The 22,544-nt window shown below is 42.3% G+C and overlaps 1 protein-coding gene across 2 annotated transcripts in view; it reads right to left on the bottom strand.

Annotated features, from left to right (window-relative positions):
• Window positions 1–21,857, bottom strand: part of cavin1a (caveolae associated protein 1a) — a 45,156-nt gene extending 23,299 nt beyond the window's left edge. For both annotated transcript variants that reach the window (XM_072442796.1, XM_072442795.1), the window contains exons 1-2: window positions 21,725–21,857; window positions 19,905–20,420 (exon numbers count right to left, since the gene is read on the bottom strand). In XM_072442796.1, coding sequence (XP_072298897.1) covers window positions 19,905–20,408 — 504 coding nt within the window. In that variant the 5' untranslated portion in view covers window positions 20,409–20,420; window positions 21,725–21,857. The remainder of the gene's footprint in view (window positions 1–19,904; window positions 20,421–21,724) is intronic.
• Window positions 21,858–22,544: the final 687 nt, after the last annotated feature.

Below are 22,544 nucleotides of genomic sequence, written 5' to 3' on the forward strand. Positions count from 1 at the left end.
GGAGATTTGTATCTGACGCTCCTTAAAAAGCAAAAACGCGCGTGTCTATTTACGGTCGCTCAACGCGGTGATCTCACGGCGAAGAAATGACCGCTGCTCTTTGTCAAATAAATAAATAAATGGCGTGTCTGTATTTATAACTCTGCTGCATGACCATACCTGAAGGGCTAAAACATCACCGTTCGATCCCACACTGCCTTGAATGTGAGCGATGTAATGGTGGAGGAGGGTTGCCATGTTTGTCTACGTAAACGTGTTTGTCTCTATGGCGACGAGCAGGTGTCAAGGCGACCCCCGCTCACAGTCTGAAGAGTAAAGTCTAACTACAGTAGGTGGCGGTAATGTAACACTTGGATACCAACCGCCATAAAACAGCAAAGAAGAAGAAGAAGAAGAAGAAGAAGAAGAAGAAGAAGAAGAAGAAGAAGAAGAAGAAGAAGAAGAAGAAGAAGAAGAACACCACGAAGAAGAAGAAGAACACGAAGAAGAAGAACATGAAGAAAAAGAAGAAGAACACGAAGAAGAGGAAGAAGAAGAGGAATTAGAACACGAAGAAGAACACATAGAAGAAGACGAAGAAGAGCACGAAGAAGAAGACGAAGAAGAGCACGAAGAAGAAGACAAAGAAGAAGAAATAATTCATGTTTTTCGCAATTAAAACGCCCATAATTTAATCAAAAAGTTGGGCCGTTCAAGGCAAAACAGTGACATCTCCTTGGAGACAAGCAGGTGATATACCCTCCTCCTGAAAATTTACTAAAAGTTAGTTATGACACACCTTTAAAACTGTTTAAATTACACAGTACAAAGACCTAACAAAAGAGTCTATGTCATAACTTTAACGGATCAATCTTCAAAGCGATTTGAAGATCCATCCGTTATAAACGAAAAATGTACCACTTTATTATAATATTCCTCTGTTACGTTAAGTAGTGAACAATCTCTTGGTAAACGAACCCGTGCAATAAAATGGAAGAATGCATTTATTTGAGATTGTTTCAAAACCGTGGCCTCATTCTTGTAAACCCACCTTGTCCCGCTCCACACGACGTTGTTTACGTTAGCCACACCCATTTATTCAACACACGTCCAGAATTAGCTTGTACCAGGGTGCGACCGCCTCAAACATACGGTACCCCCCCTCCCCACATATCCGTGTCCACATTTAGATGGCGATTCATACGTCCCATCGCAACGAACACCCCTGAGAAAACCGCTCCGGAAATATCGATCTCTGTAACTGGAACCGCACGACTGAACGGACAGATATGAGGAAGCGCTGGTGTTTGATGCCGCGCCAGGACCGTTTCCACCATCACTGCAGGTTTAATTATAAAAGCCTCGCGGTTAAAGACTTTCGGACCACAAATGATACGGCATGTGTCGATAAAAGTCCTATTCTCGGACTCAAGGGTTGTTGTCACGGAAGTCTATTTGCGCGCACGAGGTTGCCGCGACTTGCCAGACGACCCAGCGCGAACGAGGCTATGACTAACGTAGAGCTGGGCAATTCATCAAAGTTCAGTTGATTGTGTTGAAAATAGCAGCGATTAAAAGTCTGTGTCGTTTACGTTCACAGACCGAGCCATTTTACCGATAAGACGAAACTAAATACCACAGTACATCGAGATCAATGTGCGGAGAAGAAGTCGTGATGATTTCTTTCGCCCGGTTCTACGACGATGCAGTGGAGACTCAAAGACCTTTTTACACGTAGCATTATGAGGTAGCCACAGCCGCCCCAGGACTGACCGACCGACCGATTGACTGTGACGTGGCAATCTGCGGCAACAACCTCTCTTACAGATTGCCCGTTCGCACTCCGTTTCTGTTGGGCGAAGTGTGACACAGCAACCGATTCTCCAAGCAGTGACGCTTATAAAGTCTACGAAAATGGTTGCTCGACTGTACAAAATGTCACCGGGAGCAACTGTTAACATTGCACGGTTGTTGGTTTGACTCCAGATGAACGGTTCTTTTAGTTGTGTGTGTATTGCGTGTGATTGTGTGTAACCGTCGCCTTTTGTGTGACAGTTACTCTCGTTTTGTTGCTATTTTGACATCACGTTGGCTAAAGTCTTTACATATTTACAGTACATGCAAAAGGTTGTATAATACTTGCTGCCCCTTTGAAATTACGTGAAATACTGTGGAAAAAAATAATGCTAAAAATACGTCCCCTCCATTTTGAGACTTCTTTTTAAAGTCTGAATGACAAGTTTTTCTAATTGTCACTTAGTTTGGTGATATAGAACCTGTGGTGAAAATTTATCATAGTTTTACTTCCGTTAGGTTGCAGTTTGTGAAGAAATTTCGAAAAATAAGAGTTTTAAATTACAGTAAAACGGCATCCCTCTGTAATGTCATCAGTGTGCGACGTTCCATTGAAAGCACAGCGACAGTTGACACTTCACTGACACACTTTTCCGACAGTTTAAACCACCGTTCAGCAAGATAAAGGTGTTATTGTTTGTCAAATCATAACTGTTGTGTCATTTATATGTATTTCGGCTCTTATTTACACTCTGGTTGCTGGGTAACAGTTGTAGAATTACCTCTACCTATGTCACATTTGTGTCCAACCAGGAAGTACGATTATAAACTTTGACAGAAACGGTCAAACTGGGGACAAATGGGCAAAACGTTTTGGCAAAATCTGAAATATAATTGTATGGACTTTAAACTACAACAGTGTGATTTGTGCGTGCTGATTTTTGAGTGACACATAAGTCTCCTTAAATGGGACTGTTGTACTCGTGATGACAGAAGCATCAATTCTTCAGATGTTTTGAGTGACCTTAGATTCTGTGACCCGCTGGACCATCAACTCATCCTAAACCTAAACTTACAGCTGACACTTCCACGCATTAACACAGACGCTGCTGTTGCCGAGGCTGCGTTTGTGTCATGTTTCTGTCATGTTTGTGTCATGTTCGGCACGAGAATAGACAAAACGGACATGAAAGTGACTGTGACATGGACGACTGTAACTTCTTATACGCTGCATTTTAAAACATCATATTTTCACACACTTGTATTTGAAAGCAGCCTATTTTATATACTGAATTTTAAACATTGCATTTAAATGCAGTGAATGTTCTTTTACTTATAGCAATGTAAAATAAACAAATCTGTTCTCATGATTCAAATACAAACATATATTTAGTATAAAATAATAGTGATAGAAAGGAAATTAACTTTTTATATATATATTTTTAATTCAATAAAAACACAATTAGTACGTTTTTTGAATTAAAAACGTATAAATATATATATTTTTCAAACTTCGTAAGAATGAAGAATGCCCCCCCAATTTATATATTATGTATGAAAAAAAGAAAAAAAAAACGTCATGATAATTGGGATGTAAAACACTATTACGATGATGAAAGTATAATTAATGTCTTTGCATTTTGAAAGGTAATAATATAAATAGTTTAATAATGTGTGGGAAGTTGAATGAGAAACAAACTGAGTAAAAATATATCCAGTAAAAATATATCCAGTAGCTTTGAAGACAAAAAGACAAACTTCGACCATGGAAATGATTTGCTTCCACAACTGAGAACAAACCATTCCACAAAAAACATTGACTGATTGAACTTAAATGATTACGGTCTGGACAGTTTTACCTCTAAATAAAGGCTTAGACACTCAATACTCTGCCATCCTGCGACATTTCTAATAAAGGTTATCATCACCATGGCGATCCCTCGCCATCCAGGGCCTGTTCCTGACACGACTTCCACTGGAACCCAATCACCTGCCAATAACTTCTGAAACGCCACACAAATAGTGTCCAGTGTACTTTACAGCTCTGCATTATGTGTGGCAGTCCATTTGAACAAAGCAGCGTTCAAAGGCCGTTTTTCATCCGTCCTTTTGCCTTAAATATTTCCAATCAAAGCAAATTATGTCCATTTATTTCTGCAGTTTGCAAATTACAAATGCAAATGTATTAATTATTTACATACATATTTAAAAAGCCGCCAGATGGGAACGAGCCTAAATAAAATGAATTAAATGAATAAAAAAAATAAAAAATACATACATAAATAAAATGAATTAAAGAAAATAAAGAAAGAAAATAAAGAAAATACATGAAATACATAAAATAAAAAGGGCATTGCGTGAAAAGAAAGATGAATTCACAAGAGTCTTTGAAATTTGTTAATTTCCAGGTTAAGACCGTATGTTATTATTTTTTTTACTTTGTCCGTATGTCAGTTATAATGTCGGCCCAGTCCTTTGTCGTCGGTGCAGTTTGTTTCATCCATATTTTTTCGTATCCATCTATATTGTCCATTGCAGGAGTTCTGAGGCCAAAGTACATTGTTCTGACATTGAGTGAGATGGTGGTGGTGTGCCTTCTCTCAAGTGTTAACCAATGCAGGCTTTTGTAGGTTACTGTACATTAAACTGACGTGCAGTAATCTGAATAACTGCCCAGCATGCAACCAGTACTTTTATAATCACAATATATTTGGAGAACCCCGATAACAATAGTCAAACGATGTTAAGTCAATGTGTTAAAACATGTCTTTAAACGTGTTAGTTGAGGTTTAATCATCAGACAAATGTGAAAAGTCTGAAAAAAGTCATAAACGTCACATTATATGCTTATTTGACAGTTTCCAACATAACGTTCTTTAATCAGCTCTTTTTGTAGCATTCTTAAACCAAACAATATACTCAAAGTCCAAATTCCAAAACAACATTCACAATATTATGTAGCTTTTCACCCACATCTAGCGTTACATGGCTTTCTAACTAAAAGTCTGCACAATAACTGTAAGAAACATTGACATTTAGAGCCAAATCTCCGTCAAACCAACACATTGCAACGCTGCAAACTTGTTAAACGCACACTTCCTGCACCTGAGCGAACCAGTCAGTGCCCTCAAATGCATTACGCCCCCGTGTCCGCGATTGGATTTCTGCTGCATACCAATAGTGTAACGTGTCCCGGCTGCAGATATCCCGGGAGGGGCAGTGCAAATTTACCAGCCGGTCGCTCTCACGGAAGACTGTCAATGCTTTACGCGGCATCAAAGTCATTCTCATTAAAGATGTCGTGATAAACTGTAAAGTGCAATCGCATAAAGCAGGCTAATCCCATACACGGTCGAATTAAACACTTAAAATGTAATTATTGAGTCATATATATGCTATTATCTATAACAATTTGAAACAGGGGCAGATAACATGAGACGGCTCTTCTATCTACTCCTTTTCATTCATTCTTTGTGTAACTGTATGTCACTGATGATGTATTTTAAGTAAATTAATGAATCAATAAATGTACCATAGATATATAAATAAAAGTAACCTACACCTGATAAACATCGAGCCCCCAAAAATATTCTTCATCTGTCTGTCTTTCAAGGTTTTGGGTAGTACTTGGGCTTTTGGAATAGAAGTGTATACTTTTCGGAGTCATCTTCAGACATAGTACTTCTACTCCTTCTTGAGTGATCCACAGTGAGTGATTCTACAATATAGATAAAAATAAATCAGTTTTGAATGCAGATATTTGTTCTTGCTTTGGGAAATATATTTAGTATTACAATTACATGTAATGTATTAAATTTATTAAATTTATTTTTATTTATGTTATTTGTGTTATTCATTTATTTTTATCTATGTTGTTTATTTTATTAATTTTCATTTTATTTGTAATTTTTGTAAAAAAAAATTCAAATATTAAATGTAACGTAAACACTACAGAACTAGACCAGAGATGAGACTATAAAATACAACTAAACATTAAAGATACAAAATAAGGGTCCCAATTGGTTTAGAGTCTTTAAAATTTGATCATTTCCAAGTTCAGTCCGAAAGTAATTTTTTCCATTTGTTTAAAGTCTCAATTAAAGGCGCAATGGACGATTTTTCGGCGATTTGAGAAGGCAGGCGGAAGTGCGCATGCGCACTCCCCCGTGCGGACTGATACAACAAACACGTGCGTTTGTTTATTAGCGCAACGGAGCGCATCGCATCGCTCGTCTCCCGTAGATTTCTGTCCACTTCTGAGTCAGCTCGAACTGTCTTTCTCCGTCTTCATTTTGCCCCGTACACTGAGGGAACTATATTATGAGAGATCCATGCGCTTAGGCACGCGGAAACGTGGGGACGAACCGCACGCGGCTGCAGGTGAGCGATAGGTGCGTTTTATGATTGATACGTGGCAGGACAAATGATTTATCCACGCCACGGGGAAATATGATAAAAAAATTGCTGAAAAAAATCGTCCATTCCACCTTTAAGGTTTTAATAATAATAATAATAATAAATATAGCCGCAAGCGGCAATGATCGGCCCTCTCTACGCCGCCGCCACGCCGCAAGAGGAGGGGGCGCTAACGCGCCCCAATTGTCCTTTTATTACGCCTACTGCTGAATCTGTGACGCTATCACATCTTCTCCCCTTTGTTTTACCATCAAAAAGCAATTTTATTTTGAATTCTTGGCAAAATGTGCGGCTTTGCCGCACAGACACCGTGACTCTTTGAATAAAAATGTGGATAACTTTTGATGGTCCACCACTGAAGATGAGTCTCACCAAATTTCAGGTTAATAGGGCTGACGCCCTGGGAGGAGTTGGTGAAAGTATAAAGTGTAAACATGTTCTGGCGATTTCCCCATTGGAATAACATGGAAGGTTTCGGTCATCGTTACGGCAACGCCATAACAATTATGACATGGGTCTCATTGACTTTTTTGATGGGGATTGTAAAATTGAGTTGTGTGTCAAATTTCATATAATTTCGCAAAACTAAACATTTAACCTCCATATAAAATCTGTAGGGGGCGCTGTGGCTCCAAATTAATTTATTTCACTTCAAGTAGGTTTAGGGCAAAGAGTTTAACAACTGATTCTAATTTGACGCAATTCGGACTTTATCTGCGCAAACGGCAGAAATTTTAAATTTGGGAGATTTCTGAAATTCTTGCTACAGTTTGCGGCTTCGCCGCACAGAGACCGTGACAGGTATCAATGTAATTTGGATAACTTTTGATGTCCCACTCCTCAGTAGCATTTTCACCAAATTTCAGCTTTTTAGGGCCAACCCCTGGGAGGAGTTCGTAAAAGTACGACGTTTGGAAAAACTCCGAAGTCATGTTTAGCCATTTTTATTTTTTACTTCTCTTGTCACCATCTACCTCTGCGCCAAATTTCATGATTCTACGATCAGATTTTTTTTGGGTCATTTCCCATCTCTCAATGCATTTTTGGTACATTTGGGGGCGCTGACGCGCCAATTTTTTTTATTTTAGAAAAGGGAAATAGCCAGAATGTAGAGAGGCACGATTTTTAGAGGTGTGCAAATTTTTGTGACTTTTCGTCAATGTTCACTGGGTGAAAAATAGGGGGGTTGGTCCCGAGAAGAAGAAGAAGAAGAAGAAGAAGAAGAAGAAGAAGAAGAAGAAGAAGAAGAAGAAGAAGAAGAAGAAGAAGAAGAAGAAGAAGAAGAAAGAATAATATTCCGATGCGAAAACAATGTTTCCCATTTTTCAAATATCATAAACTATACATTTTCGGAAAGCGCTCGCGCTTTCCTACCTCATGGTGTGGGTCCCTGGTCACTGACGGGTACTTTTGTTAATTTTGAGTGGGCTCTGCCCACTTTGTGTTTTTGGCCCTCTATACAGTAATAATGTTAAATTTTTGCATTACATGCTTATATGCACGGAACATGCAAGAGATGGGGAACGTATTCGTGAGCTACTTCGCGGTCGTCATCTCAATGTCAATGTAATGTCAATGTAAATTGCTCATTTAGTGCGCACTTTTGCACGGGCTTCGCCCGTTTACAACGGTAATGTTCCATTTTCCTACTACTAATTAGTATGCACGGGGCGTGCATGAGTGAAGGAGTACGTTAGTGAGTGTTTGGAAGTGGGCGAGCGCTTCGCGCTCGATTTCGTGCGCACTACGTGCGCACTTTCGCAGCCGTGCTTCGCACGGCCTTACGAGATTAATAGGCCTCTCGCCAGCTTGTGGCGCTCGGGCCTAATAATGCGCCGCTTGTTACGGAGGAATGCCGTGGGGCTCACCAGTCCTGCAGTTCTGAACAGGAAGTCGAGGGATTCCGTTTTTGTTACGGAGACATTACGCAAGACCACAATCTACGCACGCTGTGGTTTGATTCAAAGCACGTGAAGCATAACGCGCCTTTAACTCGCCAAACCATCTTCACGGTGAACACAACGCTCCGGCTGAAGCCCGCCCCGCCCCGCATGGCGACTGCGACTATATAAAGCGCGGTGAATAAAAATATGAGGCCTATAAACACTGGCATGAGGCTACTTGAGACCGCGCCACGCCTCGCACGACAAAAAATACCTGGCCCCGATTAAGACGTCGCTTTCCTCGTTAAAAAAGCACCCGAACTCGAGCAGCGGAAGGTGCGCGGATCGGTCCGGTCGCCGGCCCGACGTCGGCAAACCCCGCCAGTCCCCTCGGCCTCCGCAGCGTCTCTTTCAAGCGACCTCGGTGCATTGGAAACCCCGGCGGAATGCAAGGCTTTTTTTAGCCGGGAGCGCTGTCCGTCATGTCTGGCCTTTACACACACCGCCGCCGACGACACTGTGCGCTAGCGTCTTTGCCTCGGTTTTAACGCAAGAATAAGTTGTACCTATCACGGAAATGTTTTTTTTTACTACCGTATATATTGACCCGTAACAGCAGAGGTGGGTGGAAGTATTTGGGGAAACTGCTGCTCACATATCTGTAAGAGTAAGTGTCCGGACGTAACTGACTATTTGGCCTTCAGAGTGGCCTATAAACAATAGAGTTTTTCCAAATGACATGATCTTTTGCAAAAAAGTCTAATTTGCCATCCTGATCATAAAAGTATGAGAGCCAAAGTCATATTTTGTACGGCGTAACCGTAGCGATGACAGAAACATCCCATGTTATCCTTATGGGAATATCGCTCAAATCACCACATTTTTACGCTTCACACTTTAACGAACTCCTCCTAGGGCGATTGTCAGATCAAACTCATATTTGGGGAAAATCATCTATACAAGCGGGGCATCAAAAGTTATCCATATTTGGATTCTAAGTGCTACAGTCTCTGTGTGGCGGACGCGCAAATATATGTCACAAATGGGAAAACAGCGAAATCTCTAAAATTACCACATTTTTACGCTTCACACTTTAACGAACTCCTCCCAGGGCGAAAGCCCGATCAAGTTGATATTTGGGGAAATCATATACACAAACGGGGCATCAAAAGTTATCCATATTTTGATTTTAAGTGCTACGGCCTCCCGTCCTGCCGGCCTGCCGTGGAGCTGCAAACATACTGTCACAAATGGGAAAAACGCCAAATCCTTGAAATGTTCACATTTACGCTTCACACTAACAAACTCCTCCTAGTGCATTTGGCCCACCGATCTCAAAATCGGTGTACCTCCTCTAGACAAGTGGGGCATCTAAAGTTATTCAAATTTTATGGATAACATTTACGGTCTCTGTGCAGCTGAGCCGCAAACTTTTCGCAGAATTCTGACTATTTGGCCTTCTGAGTGGCCTATAAACACGAGTTTTTCCAAATGACATGAAATTTTGCACACAATTCTCATTTGCCATCCCCAAATTAAAAGTATGGGAGCCAAAGTCATATTTGGTAAAGCGTAGCCGTAGCGATGACAGAAACATCCCATGTTATCCCTATGGGGAAACCGCAAAATCTCTAAAATGACCACATTTTTACACTTCACACTTTAACAAACTCCTCCTAGGGCGATTGACCGATCAAATTGATATTTGGGGAGAATCATCTACACAAGCGGGGCATCAAAAGTTATCCATATTTTGATTTTAAGTACTAGGGTCTCTGTGCGGTAGAGCCGCAAATATATGTCACAAATGGGAAAAACGCCAAATCCTTGAAATGTTCACATTTATGCTTCACACTTTAATGAACTCCTCTGTGGGCAATAGCTCGATCAAGCTCATATTTTGGGAAAATCATCTACACAAGCGGAGCATCAAAAGTTATCCATATTTTTATTCCAAGTGTCACGGTCTCTGTGCGCTGGAGCTGCACATTTGACCGACATTTGTGTTCATTTGCACTGGTTAAGAACAGCATTGAACATGTCCAATGTGTCACTGTCTTAGTTCTTAGACAATGAGGGCGCGTTAGCGCCAACTCTGTAAAATGCAGAGAGCAGAGTCGGAAGGCCGGCGGCCCGGGAGGGCCGTTGGATGCCGCTTGCGGCTTTAATTAGGCCCGAGCCCCAGCAGGGCGGAGGGCCTATTGCTCCCGCAACGCTGCCGAAGGCAGCGTTGCAACTGTTCGACCAAACATGCGGGCGCAGCCCGCATGTTTGGTACCCCGTCGCCCCTGGCAAGTACAGTGAACTAGCCCATGCCGAAGGCATGGATCATGCATACTTACTCCTGCTATGACAGAAATAGTCAACAATTAGTGAATGGGCGTAGCCCATTCACTAATTGTTGACAACAGCAGCGCGAAGCGCTGCATTCCTCCAAAAACCCTCCTGACATCGTCCCGTACGCGAGAATCCATGCCGCAGGCATGGGCCATGCTTGTATCTGCTCAAATCAATGGAAGTCTATGGGGAGTGGGCGGGGCATCCCGACGGAATAGGGAGTGACGAGCGCGTAAGCGCTCGTAATGATGATTCCACCCCATGGCGGCATCGGGAAGGCTTAGAGCTTTCAAACGATGTATAATTTGTTGTTATAGTGAAAACGGCTATATTGTTTTTGCTAAAAATATTATTATTATTATTTTTCTTGTTCTTCTTCAGCGCTTTGATCTCTAATTTGACCCCCTGAACATGCTCAAAAACTCACCAAACTTTGCCCAAAATTCAGAATCGGTGAAAAATTTTATTTTTTCTGGGCCATTTTTTTTTTCGTTAAAAAATGGCGCGACAGCGCCACCGACAAAAGTCAAAATACATTGCGCCTATGGGAGACGTCCCGAGGTCAACTTTGGCGTAAAGCTACGAAATTCGGGACACGCATTCCTCTCGTGAGGATAAACAAAAAAAAACATTGTGGCCACGCCCCCAAACTTACCCTATGGCCGCCATCTTCCTTTGAAAATGAAAACAAGCTGAGTTAGCCATTTTGTTTACGTCAAACTTTGACGAACTCCTCCTAGGGCGTTTTGCCCACCGACTTCAAAATCGGCGTACGTCCTCTGGACAAGTGGGGCATCTAAAGTTATTCAATTTTTTGAGATACCTTTTACGGTCTGTGTGCGGCGCAGCCGCAAAGTTGGACAACTTATTTTGGAATATTGCAGGTCTAAAAATTGCTCCCATTTGATCAAAACCAGTCCGATTAGGACCAAATTTGAATCAGTTGTTAAACTTTCTAGTTTGGACCAGTTTAGGCTGACAAAATTGAAATGGCAGTGATAGCGCCCCCTACAGAGTGACCTTTAAATTAACATTGAAGGTCAAAAATTAGTTTTACCAAAATTGTCTAAACTTTACCCAAAATTCTATTTTGCCGTCCCGATCACAAAAGCCAATCACAAAAATGCCTAAATTTTTACGCCGTAGTCGTAGCGATGACAGAAACCTCCCATGTTATCCCTATGGGAAAACCACAAAATCTCTCAAATTACCACATTTTTATGTTTTACACTTTAACGAAGTCCTCCTAGTGCGTTTTGCCCACCAACCTCAAAATCGGTGTACGTCCTCTAGACAAGTGGTGTATCTAAAGTTATCCAAATTTTAAGGATAACTTTTACGGTCTTTGTGCGACGGAGCCGCAAACGTTTCCCAGAATTCTGACTATTTGGCCTTCAGAGTGGCCTATAAACAATAGAGTTTTTCCAAATGACATGATATTTTGAACAAAATTCTAATTTGCCATCCTGATCATAAAAGTATGAGAGCCAAAGTCATATTTTGTACGGCGTAACCGTAGCGTTGACAGAAACATCCCATGTTATCCTTATGGGAAAATCGTAGAATCGCTCAAATCACCACATTTTTACGCTTCACACTTTAACGAACTCCTCCTAGGGCGATTGTCCGATCAAGTTCATATTTGGAGAATATCATCTACACAAGCGGGGCATCAAAACTTACCCATATTTTGATTCTAAGTGCTACGGTCTCTGTGTGGCGGACCCGCAAATATATGTCAGAAATGGGAAAACAGCGAAATCTCTAAAATCACCACATTTTTACGCTTCACACTTTCACCAACTCCTCCTAGGCCGATTGCCCGATCAAGCTCATATTTGGGGAAATCATCTACACAAATGGGGCATCAAAAGTTATCCATATTTTGATTTTAAGTGGTACGGTCTCTGTGCCGTGGAGCTGCAAATATACTGTCACAAATGGGAAAAACGCCAAATCCTTGAAATGTTCACATTTATGCTTCACACTTTAATGAACTCCTCTGTGGGCAATAGCTCGATCAAGCTCATATTTGGGGAAAATAATCTACACAAGTGGAGCATCAAAAGTTATCCATATTTTTATTCCAAGTGTCACGGTCTCTGTGCGCTGGAGCTGCACATTTGACCGACATTTGTGTTCATTTGCACTGGTTGTCCACATGTCCAATGTGTCGCTGTCTTAGTTCTTAGACAATTGCGTTAGCGCCATCTCAGTAAAATGCAGAGAGCAGAGTCAGAAGGCCGGCGGCCCGCGAGGGCCGTTGGATGCCGCTTGCGGCTTTAATTAGGCCCGAGCCCCAGCAGGGGGAGGGCCTATTGCTCCCGCAACGCTGCCGAAGGCAGCGTTGCAACTGTCTGACCAAACATGCGGGCGCAGCCCGCATGTTTGGTACCCCGTCGCCCCTGGCAAGTACAGTGAACTAGCCCATGCCGAAGGCATGGATCATGCATACTTACTCCTGCTATGACAGAAATAGTCAACAATTAGTGAATGGGCGTAGCCCATTCACTAATTGTTGACAACAGCAGCGCGAAGCGCTGCATTCCTCCAAAAACCCTCCTGGCATCGTCCCGTACGCGAGAATCCATGCCGCAGGCATGGGCCATGCTTGTATCTGCTCAAATCAATGGAAGTCTATGGGGAGTGGGCGGGGCATCCCGACGGAATAGGGAGTGACGAGCGCGTAAGCGCTCGTAATGATGATTCCACCCCATGGCGGCATCGGGAAGGCTTAGAGCTTTCAAACGATGTATCATTTGTTGTTATAGTAAAAACGGCTATATTGTTTTTGCTAAAAATATTATTATTATTATTATTATTTTTCTTGTTCTTCTTCAGCGCTTTGATCTCTAATTTGACCCCCTGAACATGCTCAAAAACTCACCAAACTTTGCCCAAAATTCAGAATCGGCGAAAAATTTTATTTTTTCTGGGCCATTTTTTTTTTCGTTAAAAAATGGCGCGACAGCGCCACCGACAAAAGTCAAAATACATTGCGCCTATGGGAGACGCCCCGAGGTCAACTTTGGCGTAAAGCTACGAAATTCGGGACACGCATTCCTCTCGTGAGGACGAACAAAAAAAATCATTGTGGCCACGCCCCCAGACTTACCCTATGGCCGCCATCTTCCTTTGAAAATGAAAATACGCTGTGTTAGTCATTTTGTTCACGTCAAACTTTGACGAACTCCTCCTAGGGCGTTTTGCCCACCGACTTCAAAATCGGCGGACGTCCTCTGGACAAGTGGGGCATCTAAAGTTATTCAATTTTTTGAGATACCTTTAATGGTCTGTGTGCGGCGCAGCCGCAAAGTTGGACAACTTATTTTGGAATATTGCAGATCTAAAAATTGCTCCCATTTGATCAAAACCAGTCCGATTAGGACCAAATTTGAATCAGTTGTTAAACTTTCTAGTTTGGACCAGTTTAGGCTGACAAAATTGAAATGGCCGCGATAGCGCCCCCTACAGAGTGACCTTTAAATTAACATTGAAGGTCAAAAATTAGTTTTACCAAAATTGTCTAAACTTTACCCAAAATTCTATTTTGCCGTCCCGATCACAAAAGCCAATCACAAAAATGCCTAAATTTTTACGGCGTAGTCGTAGCGATGACAGAAACCTCCCATGTTATCCCTATGGGAAAACCACCAAATCTCTCAAATTACCACATTTTTATGTTTTACACTTCAACGAACTCCTCCTAGTGCGTTTTGCCCACCAACCTCAAAATCGGTGTACGTCCTCTAGACAAGTGGGGCATCTAAAGTTATCCAAATTTTAAGGATAACTTTTACGGTCTCTGTGCGACGGAGCCGCAAACGTTTCCCAGAATTCTGACTATTTGGCCTTCAGAGTGGCCTATAAACAATAGAGTTTTTCCAAATGACATGACATTTTGCACTAAATTCTAATTTGCCATCCTGATCATACAAGTATGAGAGCCAAAGTCATATTTTGTACGGCGTAACCGTAGCGTTGACAGAAACATCCCATGTTATCCTTATGGGAAAATCGTAGAATCGCTCAAATCACCACATTTTTACACTTCACACTTTAACAAACTCCTCCTAGGGCGATTGTCCGATCAAGCTCATATTTGGGGAAAATCATCTACACAAGCGGGGCATCAAAAGTTATCCATATTTTGATTCTAAGTGCTACGGTCTCTGTGTGGCGGACCCGCAAATATATGTCAGAAATGGGAAAACAGCGAAATCTCTAAAATGACCACATTTTCACGCTTCACACTTTCACCAACTCCTCCTAGGCCGATTGCCCGATCAAGCTCATATTTGGGGAAATCATCTACACAAATGGGGCATCAAAAGTTATCCATATTTTGATTTTAAGTGCTACGGTCTCTGTGCCGTGGAGCTGCAAATATACTGTCACAAATGGGAAAAACGCCAAATCCTTGAAATGTTCACATTTATGCTTCACACTTTAATGAACTCCTCTGTGGGCAATAGCTCGATCAAGCTCATATTTGGGAAAAATAATCTACACAAGCGGAGCATCAAAAGTTATCCATATTTTTATTCCAAGTGTCACGGTCTCTGTACGCTGGAGCTGCATATTTGACCGACATTTGTGTTCATTTGCACTGGTTGTCCACATGTCCAATGTGTCGCTGTCTTAGTTCTTAGATAATTGCGTTAGCGCCAACTCTGTAAAATGCAGAGAGCAGAGTCGGAAGGCCGGCGGCCCGCGAGGGCCGTTGGATGCCGCTTGCGGCTTTAATTTTTCTTGTTCTTCTTCAGCGCTTTGAACTCTAATTTGACCCCCTGAACATGCTCAAAAACTCACCAAACTTTGCCCAAAATTCAGAATCGGCGAAAAATTTGATTTTTTCTGGGCCATTTTTTTTTTCGTAAAAAAATGGCGCAACAGCGCCACCGACAAAAGTCAAAATACATTGCGCCTATGGGTGACGCCCCGAGGTCAACTTTGGCGTAAAGCTACGATATTCGGGACACGCATTCCTCTCGTGAGGACAAAAAAAAAATATTATTGTGGCCACGCCCCCAGACTTACCCTATGGCCGCCATCTTCCTTTGAAAATGAAAACAAGCTGAGTTAGCCATTTTGTTTACGTCAAACTTTGACGAACTCCTCCTAGGGCGTTTTGCCCACCGACTTCAAAATCGGCGGACGTCCTCTGGACAAGTGGGGCATCTAAAGTTATCCAATTTTTTGAGATGCCTTTTACGGTCTGTGTGCGGCGCAGCCGCAAAGTTGGACAACTTATTTTGGAATATTGTAGATCTAAAAATTGCTCCCATTTGATCAAAACCAGTCCGATTAGGACCAAATTTGAATCAGTTGTTAAACTTTCTAGTTTGGACCAGTTTAGGCTGACAAAATTGAAATGGCCGCGATAGCGCCCCCTACAGAGTGACCTTTAAATTAACATTGAAGGTCAAAAATTTGTTTTACCAAAATTGTCTAAACTTTACCCAAAATTCTATTTTGCCGTCCCGATCACAAAAGCCAATCACAAAAATGCCAACATTTTTACGGCGTAGTCGTAGCGATGACAGAAACCTCCCATGTTATCCCTATGGGAAAACCACAAAATCTCTCAAATTACCACATTTTTATGTTTTACACTTTAACGAACCCCTCCTAGTGCGTTTTGCCCACCAACCTCAAAATCGGTGTACGTCCTCTAGACAAGTGGTGCATCTAAAGTTATCCAAATTTTAAGGATAACTTTTACGGTCTCTGTGCGACGGAGCCGCAAACGTTTCCCAGAATTCTGACTATTTGGCCTTCAGAGTGGCCTATAAACAATAGAGTTTTTTCCAAATGACATGACATTTTGCACTAAATTCTAATTTGCCATCCTGATCATACAAGTATGAGAGCCAAAGTCATATTTTGTACGGCGTAACCGTAGCGATGACAGAAACATCCCATGTTATCCTTATGGGAAAATCGCAAAATCGCTCAAATCACCACATTTTTACGCTTCACACTTTGACAAACTCCTCCTAGGGCGATTGTCCGATCAAACTCATATTTGGGGAAAATCATCTGCACAAACGGGGCATCAAAAGTTATCCATATTTTGATTTTAAGTGCTACGGTCTCTGTGCCGTGGAGCTGCAAATATACTGTCACAAATGGGAAAAACGCCAAATCCTTGAAATGTTCACATTTACGCTTCACACTTTAACAAACTCCTCCTAGTGCGTTTGGCCCACCAATCTCAAAATCGGTGTACCTCCTCTAGACAAGTGGGGCATCTAAAGTTATTCAAATTTTATGGATAACATTTACGGTCTCTGTGCAGCTGAGCCGCAAACTTTTCGCAGAATTTGGACTATTTGGCCTTCAGAGTGGCCTATAAGCAAGAGTTTTTCCAAATGACATGATATTTTGCACACAATTCTCATTTGCCATCCCCAAAATAAAAGTATGGGAGCCAAAGTCATATTTGGTAAAGCGTAGCCGTAGCGATGACAGAAACATCCCATGTTATCCCTATGGGGAAACCGCAAAATCTCTAAAATGACACATTTTTACGCTTCACACTTTAACAAACTCCTCCTAGGGCGAATACCCGATCAAGTTCATATTTGGGGAGAATCATCTACACAAGCGGGGCATCAAAAGTTATCCATATTTTGATTTTAAGTACTAGGGTCTCTGTGCGGTAGAGCCGCAAATATATGTCACAAATGGGAAAAACGCCAAATCCTTGAAATGTTCACATTTATGCTTCACACTTTAATGAACTCCTCTGTGGGCAATAGCTCGATCAAGCTCATATTTTGGGAAAATCATCTACACAAGCGGAGCATCAAAAGTTATCCATATTTTTATTCCAAGTGTCACGGTCTCATTCGACCCACATTTGTGTTCATTTGCACTGGTTAAGCACAGCATTGAACATGTACAATGTGTCGCTGTCTTAGTTCTTAGACAATTACGTTAGCGCCAACTCTGTAAAATGCAGAGAGCAGAGTCGGAAGGCCGGCGGCCCGCGAGGGCCGTTGGATGCCGCTTGCGGCTTTAATTCTTCTTCTTCTTCTTCTTCTTCTTCTTCTTCTCGGGACCAACCCTCCTATTTTTCACCCAGTGAACATTGACGAAAAGTCACAAAAATTTGCACACCTCTAAAAATCCTTTTCTAAAATAAAAAAATTGGCGCGTAAGCGCCCCAAATGTACCAAAAATGCATTGAGAGATGGGAAATGACCCCAAAAAAATCTGATCGTAGAATCATGAAATTTGGCGCAGAGGTAGATGGTGACAAGAGAAGTAAAAAATATGATTACGGCAACGACGTCCGCCCAACCAAATGTCGGCCATATTGCTTCAAAAATGGCTAAACATGACTTCGGAGTTTTTCCAAACGTCGTACTTTTACGAACTCCTCCCAGGGCGTTGGCCCTAAAAAGCTGAAATTTGGTGAAAATGCTACTGAGGAGTGGGACATCAAAAGTTATCCAAATTACATTGATACCTGTCACGGTCTCTGTGCGGCGAAGCCGCAAACTGTAGCAAGAATTTCAGAAATCTCCCAAATTTTACATTTCTGCCATTTGCGCAGATAAAGTCCGAATTGCGTCAAATTAGAATCAGTTGTTAAACTCTTTGCCCTAAACCTACTTGAAGTGAAATAAATTAATTTGGCGCCACAGCGCGCCCTACAGATTTTATATGGAGGTTAAATGTTTAGTTTTGCGAAATTATATGAAATTTGACACACAACTCAATTTTAGAATCCCCATCAAAAAAGTCAATGAGACCCATGTCATAATTGTTATGGCGTTGCCGTAACGATGACCGAAACCTTCCATGTTATTCCAATGGGGAAATCGCCAGAACATGTTTACACTTTATACTTTCACCAACTCCTCCCAGGGCGTCAGCCCTATTAACCTGAAATTTGGTGAGACTCATCTTCAGGGGTGGACCATCAAAAGTTATCCACATTTTTATTCAAAGAGTCACGGTGTCTGTGCGGCAAAGCCGCACATTTTGCCAAGAATTCAAAATAAAATTGCTTTTTGATGCTAAAACAAAGGGGAGAAGATGTGACAGCGTCACAGATTCAGCAGTAGATGTAATAAAAGGACAATTGGGGCGCTTTAGCGCCCCCTCCTCTTGCGGCGTGGCGGCGGTGTGGCGACGGCGTGGCGACGGCGTGGCGAGGGCCGATCATTGCCGCTTGCGGCTATATTTATTATTATTATTTGCGCGCTTTTCCTTTTGAACAGTGACATTTCAGAGCTCTTCGCGTGTCACTCTGAGTCTGTGACGTTAAAATAATCGCAGCTGAGCGCAGGCAGGGATGTGGGCGGGGACAGGGGGTAGGTGAAAACTTGACTTTTCCGAGTCGCAGGACAATACAGGATTAACATGCAGGAATCAATCAAAAATACAACTTTGAGTAAACTAATGATGAGGAAACACTGTTCAAACAGGTTTACCAATGAATTGCAAGTAATCCTTTATTGAGGTGAAACTATTGGTAATCTAGTAATTGAATAAGTGTTGTCTGGACAAAAAACGGGCTGAGAAAAAGAGGTTTTATGACAATATAATTACTTCAAAAAGACATAGGAAGCATGTACAGTTGATGATTCGACTCTAGGTACAGTTACTATTTGTACCAGTACTTTCTTACAACTCGGTAGTATTCGTATAAGAAGTACTTGATAGTTGCAATAGTTGCCGTAGCCGCACAGTTTGAGCTGCATCACAAGTAGTAGACAGTACGCAGTGGTAGTAGTCATTTCGTAGTAAATTAGTACAGATTTTATGTCTAATATTTTGGCTACATTTTGAGTACGCTTGACTACTGCAGTTTTTTTTTCTTCCCCCAAACAGAAGATCGCACTGTATTTCTTCCCAGCCAAGTTTAAGGAAAAAGTGACCCGGCAGTTTACGGAGTGAGAGCCACGCCTTTCCCCCGCCAATTTTTAGAGTGAAAAAGCCCTTCCCTTCCTGAAGCGATGTCACAAACTAAACCGATGTAAACGATGTGGGAAATACACACAGTTTGACGATTGGATTGAAAGGCCGCGCAACGTGTCAATAAACCTGTTTTAGGCTCTCGTAGCAGCGCCGCGGGCTAGCTTAGAATTACTATTATTATCATTACCGTATTTGATCGAGGATTTGGCAGCATCAATGTCGAGAAAAGTATTTTAGAATGCCCTTATTTTACAGATTAAAAAATGAAAGCGATATTGTTTCGACGCCCTCGATCTTGAGCTGGAGAAAAGGGCAAGACAATGCTGTACAATTTAAACCACGCAGTTTCCTCCACAAACGCCAAATGCTTGTGTCTGATCGTAAGGATAAGCGACAAAATCTCGTTTTTAGAGCTCCACGAAGTTTAGCAGTTCACGTTTCAGAAATCGAACATTTCTGTTCGAAATCGAACAGAAATGACAAACATCCGTTACATCGACCCGTCAATACGGAGCTATTTTCGGACAGTTTTACACCCGCTTTGCACCCGTTTCTGCTCACCTGGTAGATGAGCACTTTGAAGTTGCGCCTCTTCAGCAGCTCGCTCTCGTTGCTCTCCAGCCTCTTGATCTGCCCCGCCTGCTTCTCCAGGCTGTTCCGCACCGTCTTCACGTTGACGCTCACCTTCCGCACCTTGCCGAGCATCTTGTTGACGGTGCCGCTGGTGCCCAGGTGGCACTTGGACAGTTTGGCCAGCTCCCCCTGGATGGTGGAGACCGACTTCTCCATGGTCTCCTGCCGCGCCTCCAGCCCGTTCTGGGTCTGCTGGATTTGGTCCACCACGCCGATGATCTTGTCCAGGAGGGAAAGGACCATTTGGCCGTTCATCTGGGCCTCGCTCTTGGCGCCGTCCTCGCGCTGCAGAGTCGAGTCCTTGGACTGCTGTCCCGGGCGGTCGTCCACGGCCGGCCCGGTCGCAGCCGCCATCAGCGCCACATCGTCACCGTCATCGTCGCGGTCATCGAAGGTCAAATCCTCCACGTTCTTCACACCTGCGTCCGCCATGTTTCAATAAGCCTGCGACAAAACCAATAAATACAAATTAAAGGAGAGATATAAGGCAATCTTTATGCACTATTAGACATGTTCTAACGGCATCCCTTTATCATTATTGTACCCGCAGTTGAGTTTAGATTGATTCCTATTATACTATTATATACCACTGGAAGGTTGAATCTTAAAAAATCCCGAAATAGAGGTTTAAGATTCAACTTTCCATTCAACCTTATTTGTTGAGAAAAGTTGAAAAATCTGTAGAAAATTACAGGAAGTGACATCACACCAGGCACACTCACATCAGTCAAGGTTTATGCACAATTTATACAGCATAAATAACTTTTTTGACTCTCTAAACATTAAATTTAACAAAAATAAAGGTGCTTTCCTATATTTCTATTTTTTATATATAAAATAGTGACATTAGGTGAGATTTGGCCCAGTAGATGCTGGGTAATTTCCTAGTGTGACGTCATAATTTACAAACAGGAAGTGAAATGATAAACCTTAAAAAGTTTGCAATTCTGGGATAAAATGTGTACAATTTATAGCAACATTTAAAATACTGCGTTTTAGTTCAACCTGTCGTAGGCACTTTGAATACAAGAGCCAAAGGGAAAGTAAATGTATGAACTATCTCATTAAACATGTACTTTTACGGTAAAAAATAAAAGTATTTCCGAAAGATTTTCCGAAAACTATTAAAGTGTCAAAAGTAGAAACATTGCATACAGATGCAATACTGTTACTTTCTACTACTGATAGTTCGGAAAATGTTTGTTTTCACCTGCCCCCTGTCCCCGCCCACATCCCTATAACAACTAAAAAAAACAATAACTATTCTATTGGAAGTGACTGGGCCTGTTTTTATTATTGAGCATAAGAGATCAGTTTACAAAGATGTAAAACAACGGTCTACTTACAGTTTGCTAAGTACTAGAACAAAAAAAAACACATCTAAAACTTGCGGCAAAGTCTATGATAAACAGCACAAAATAATAAAAAAAATAAACTTAAATTGAGCCAAGATTAAGTTTTTGTGATTTTTTTAAAAATCTGTTTCCCTTTAACTATTTTAAAAGCAAGATTCAACGTCTTATTTTTAGTGCTGCTCTTGAAATATCTTAAAACAAGTCAAACAATATCAAATGTTGTCCTTTTTTTGCACTTTATTCAAACAAATGACCTTAAAACATCTGATTGAAACATCGAAACAAACCATAGACAATCTATTAACCCAGTATGGACGACCCAGAAGAGCTCAAAACGATGTAAATATTCAAAATGCGAGTCATTCTGAGTGTGTGTTTTGTGGCGCTACTCACTGCCTGAGTCGCGGGATGCCAGCCAGCCGAGGGGAGTGGGGCCTCTCACAGCTGAAGCGCAAATGTGCCCTGACTCGAATGCCTGTGCGCTCTGTGGAAACGCACCGACAGCTCTGCCTTTCCATCCGCCGAGCCAGAGGAGCCACGGCCCTGCCCACTGCCCCGCCCCTCCACTCTGCCCACTGCCCCGCCCCTAAACTCTGCCCAGTGCCCGCCCCTCCACTCTGCCCAATGCCCGCCCCTCCAGTCTGCAAAGAGAGGGAGAGGGGAGAGAGAGAGAGCGAGAGAGATGAGAGCAGAGGGAAGCGAGGGGAGAAAGAGCGAGAGAGATGAGAGCAGAGGGAAGAGAAGGGGGGAGAGAGAAAGAGCGAGAGAGATGAGAGCAGAGGGAAGAGAAGGGGGGAGAGAGAGAGAGCGAGAGAGATGAGAGCAGAGGGAAGAGAAGGGGGGAGAGAGAGAGCGAGAGGTGAGAGCAGAGGGAAGAGAAGGGGGGAGAGAGAGAGCGAGAGGTGAGAGCAGAGGGAAGAGAGGAGAGAGAAAGAGCGAGAGAAGTGAGAGCAGAGGGAAGAGAGGGGAGAGAGAGACGGCCCTGCCCACTGCCCACCACTCCACTCTGCAAAGAGAGGGAGAGGGGGAGAGACATTGACTTTACACTCACATTTATTGACAGCTCATTTGAAAAACACACAAAACCAAGTCAAACATCATCAGTTTTATAGATGTTTTCACATCTATAAAAGTAAAAGCAGCTCTGCCTTCCTCACTGCACACAGCGTCCTCCTCACTGTCCTGTCCTCACCGTCCTGTCCTCACTGTCCAC

This window comes from Eucyclogobius newberryi, unplaced genomic scaffold, assembly GCF_026437365.1.
Source record: "Eucyclogobius newberryi isolate DKJ021-1_F unplaced genomic scaffold, fEucNew1.0.hap1 SCAF_13, whole genome shotgun sequence".
In the NCBI taxonomy this organism is placed as follows: Eukaryota; Metazoa; Chordata; class Actinopteri; order Gobiiformes; family Gobiidae; genus Eucyclogobius; species Eucyclogobius newberryi.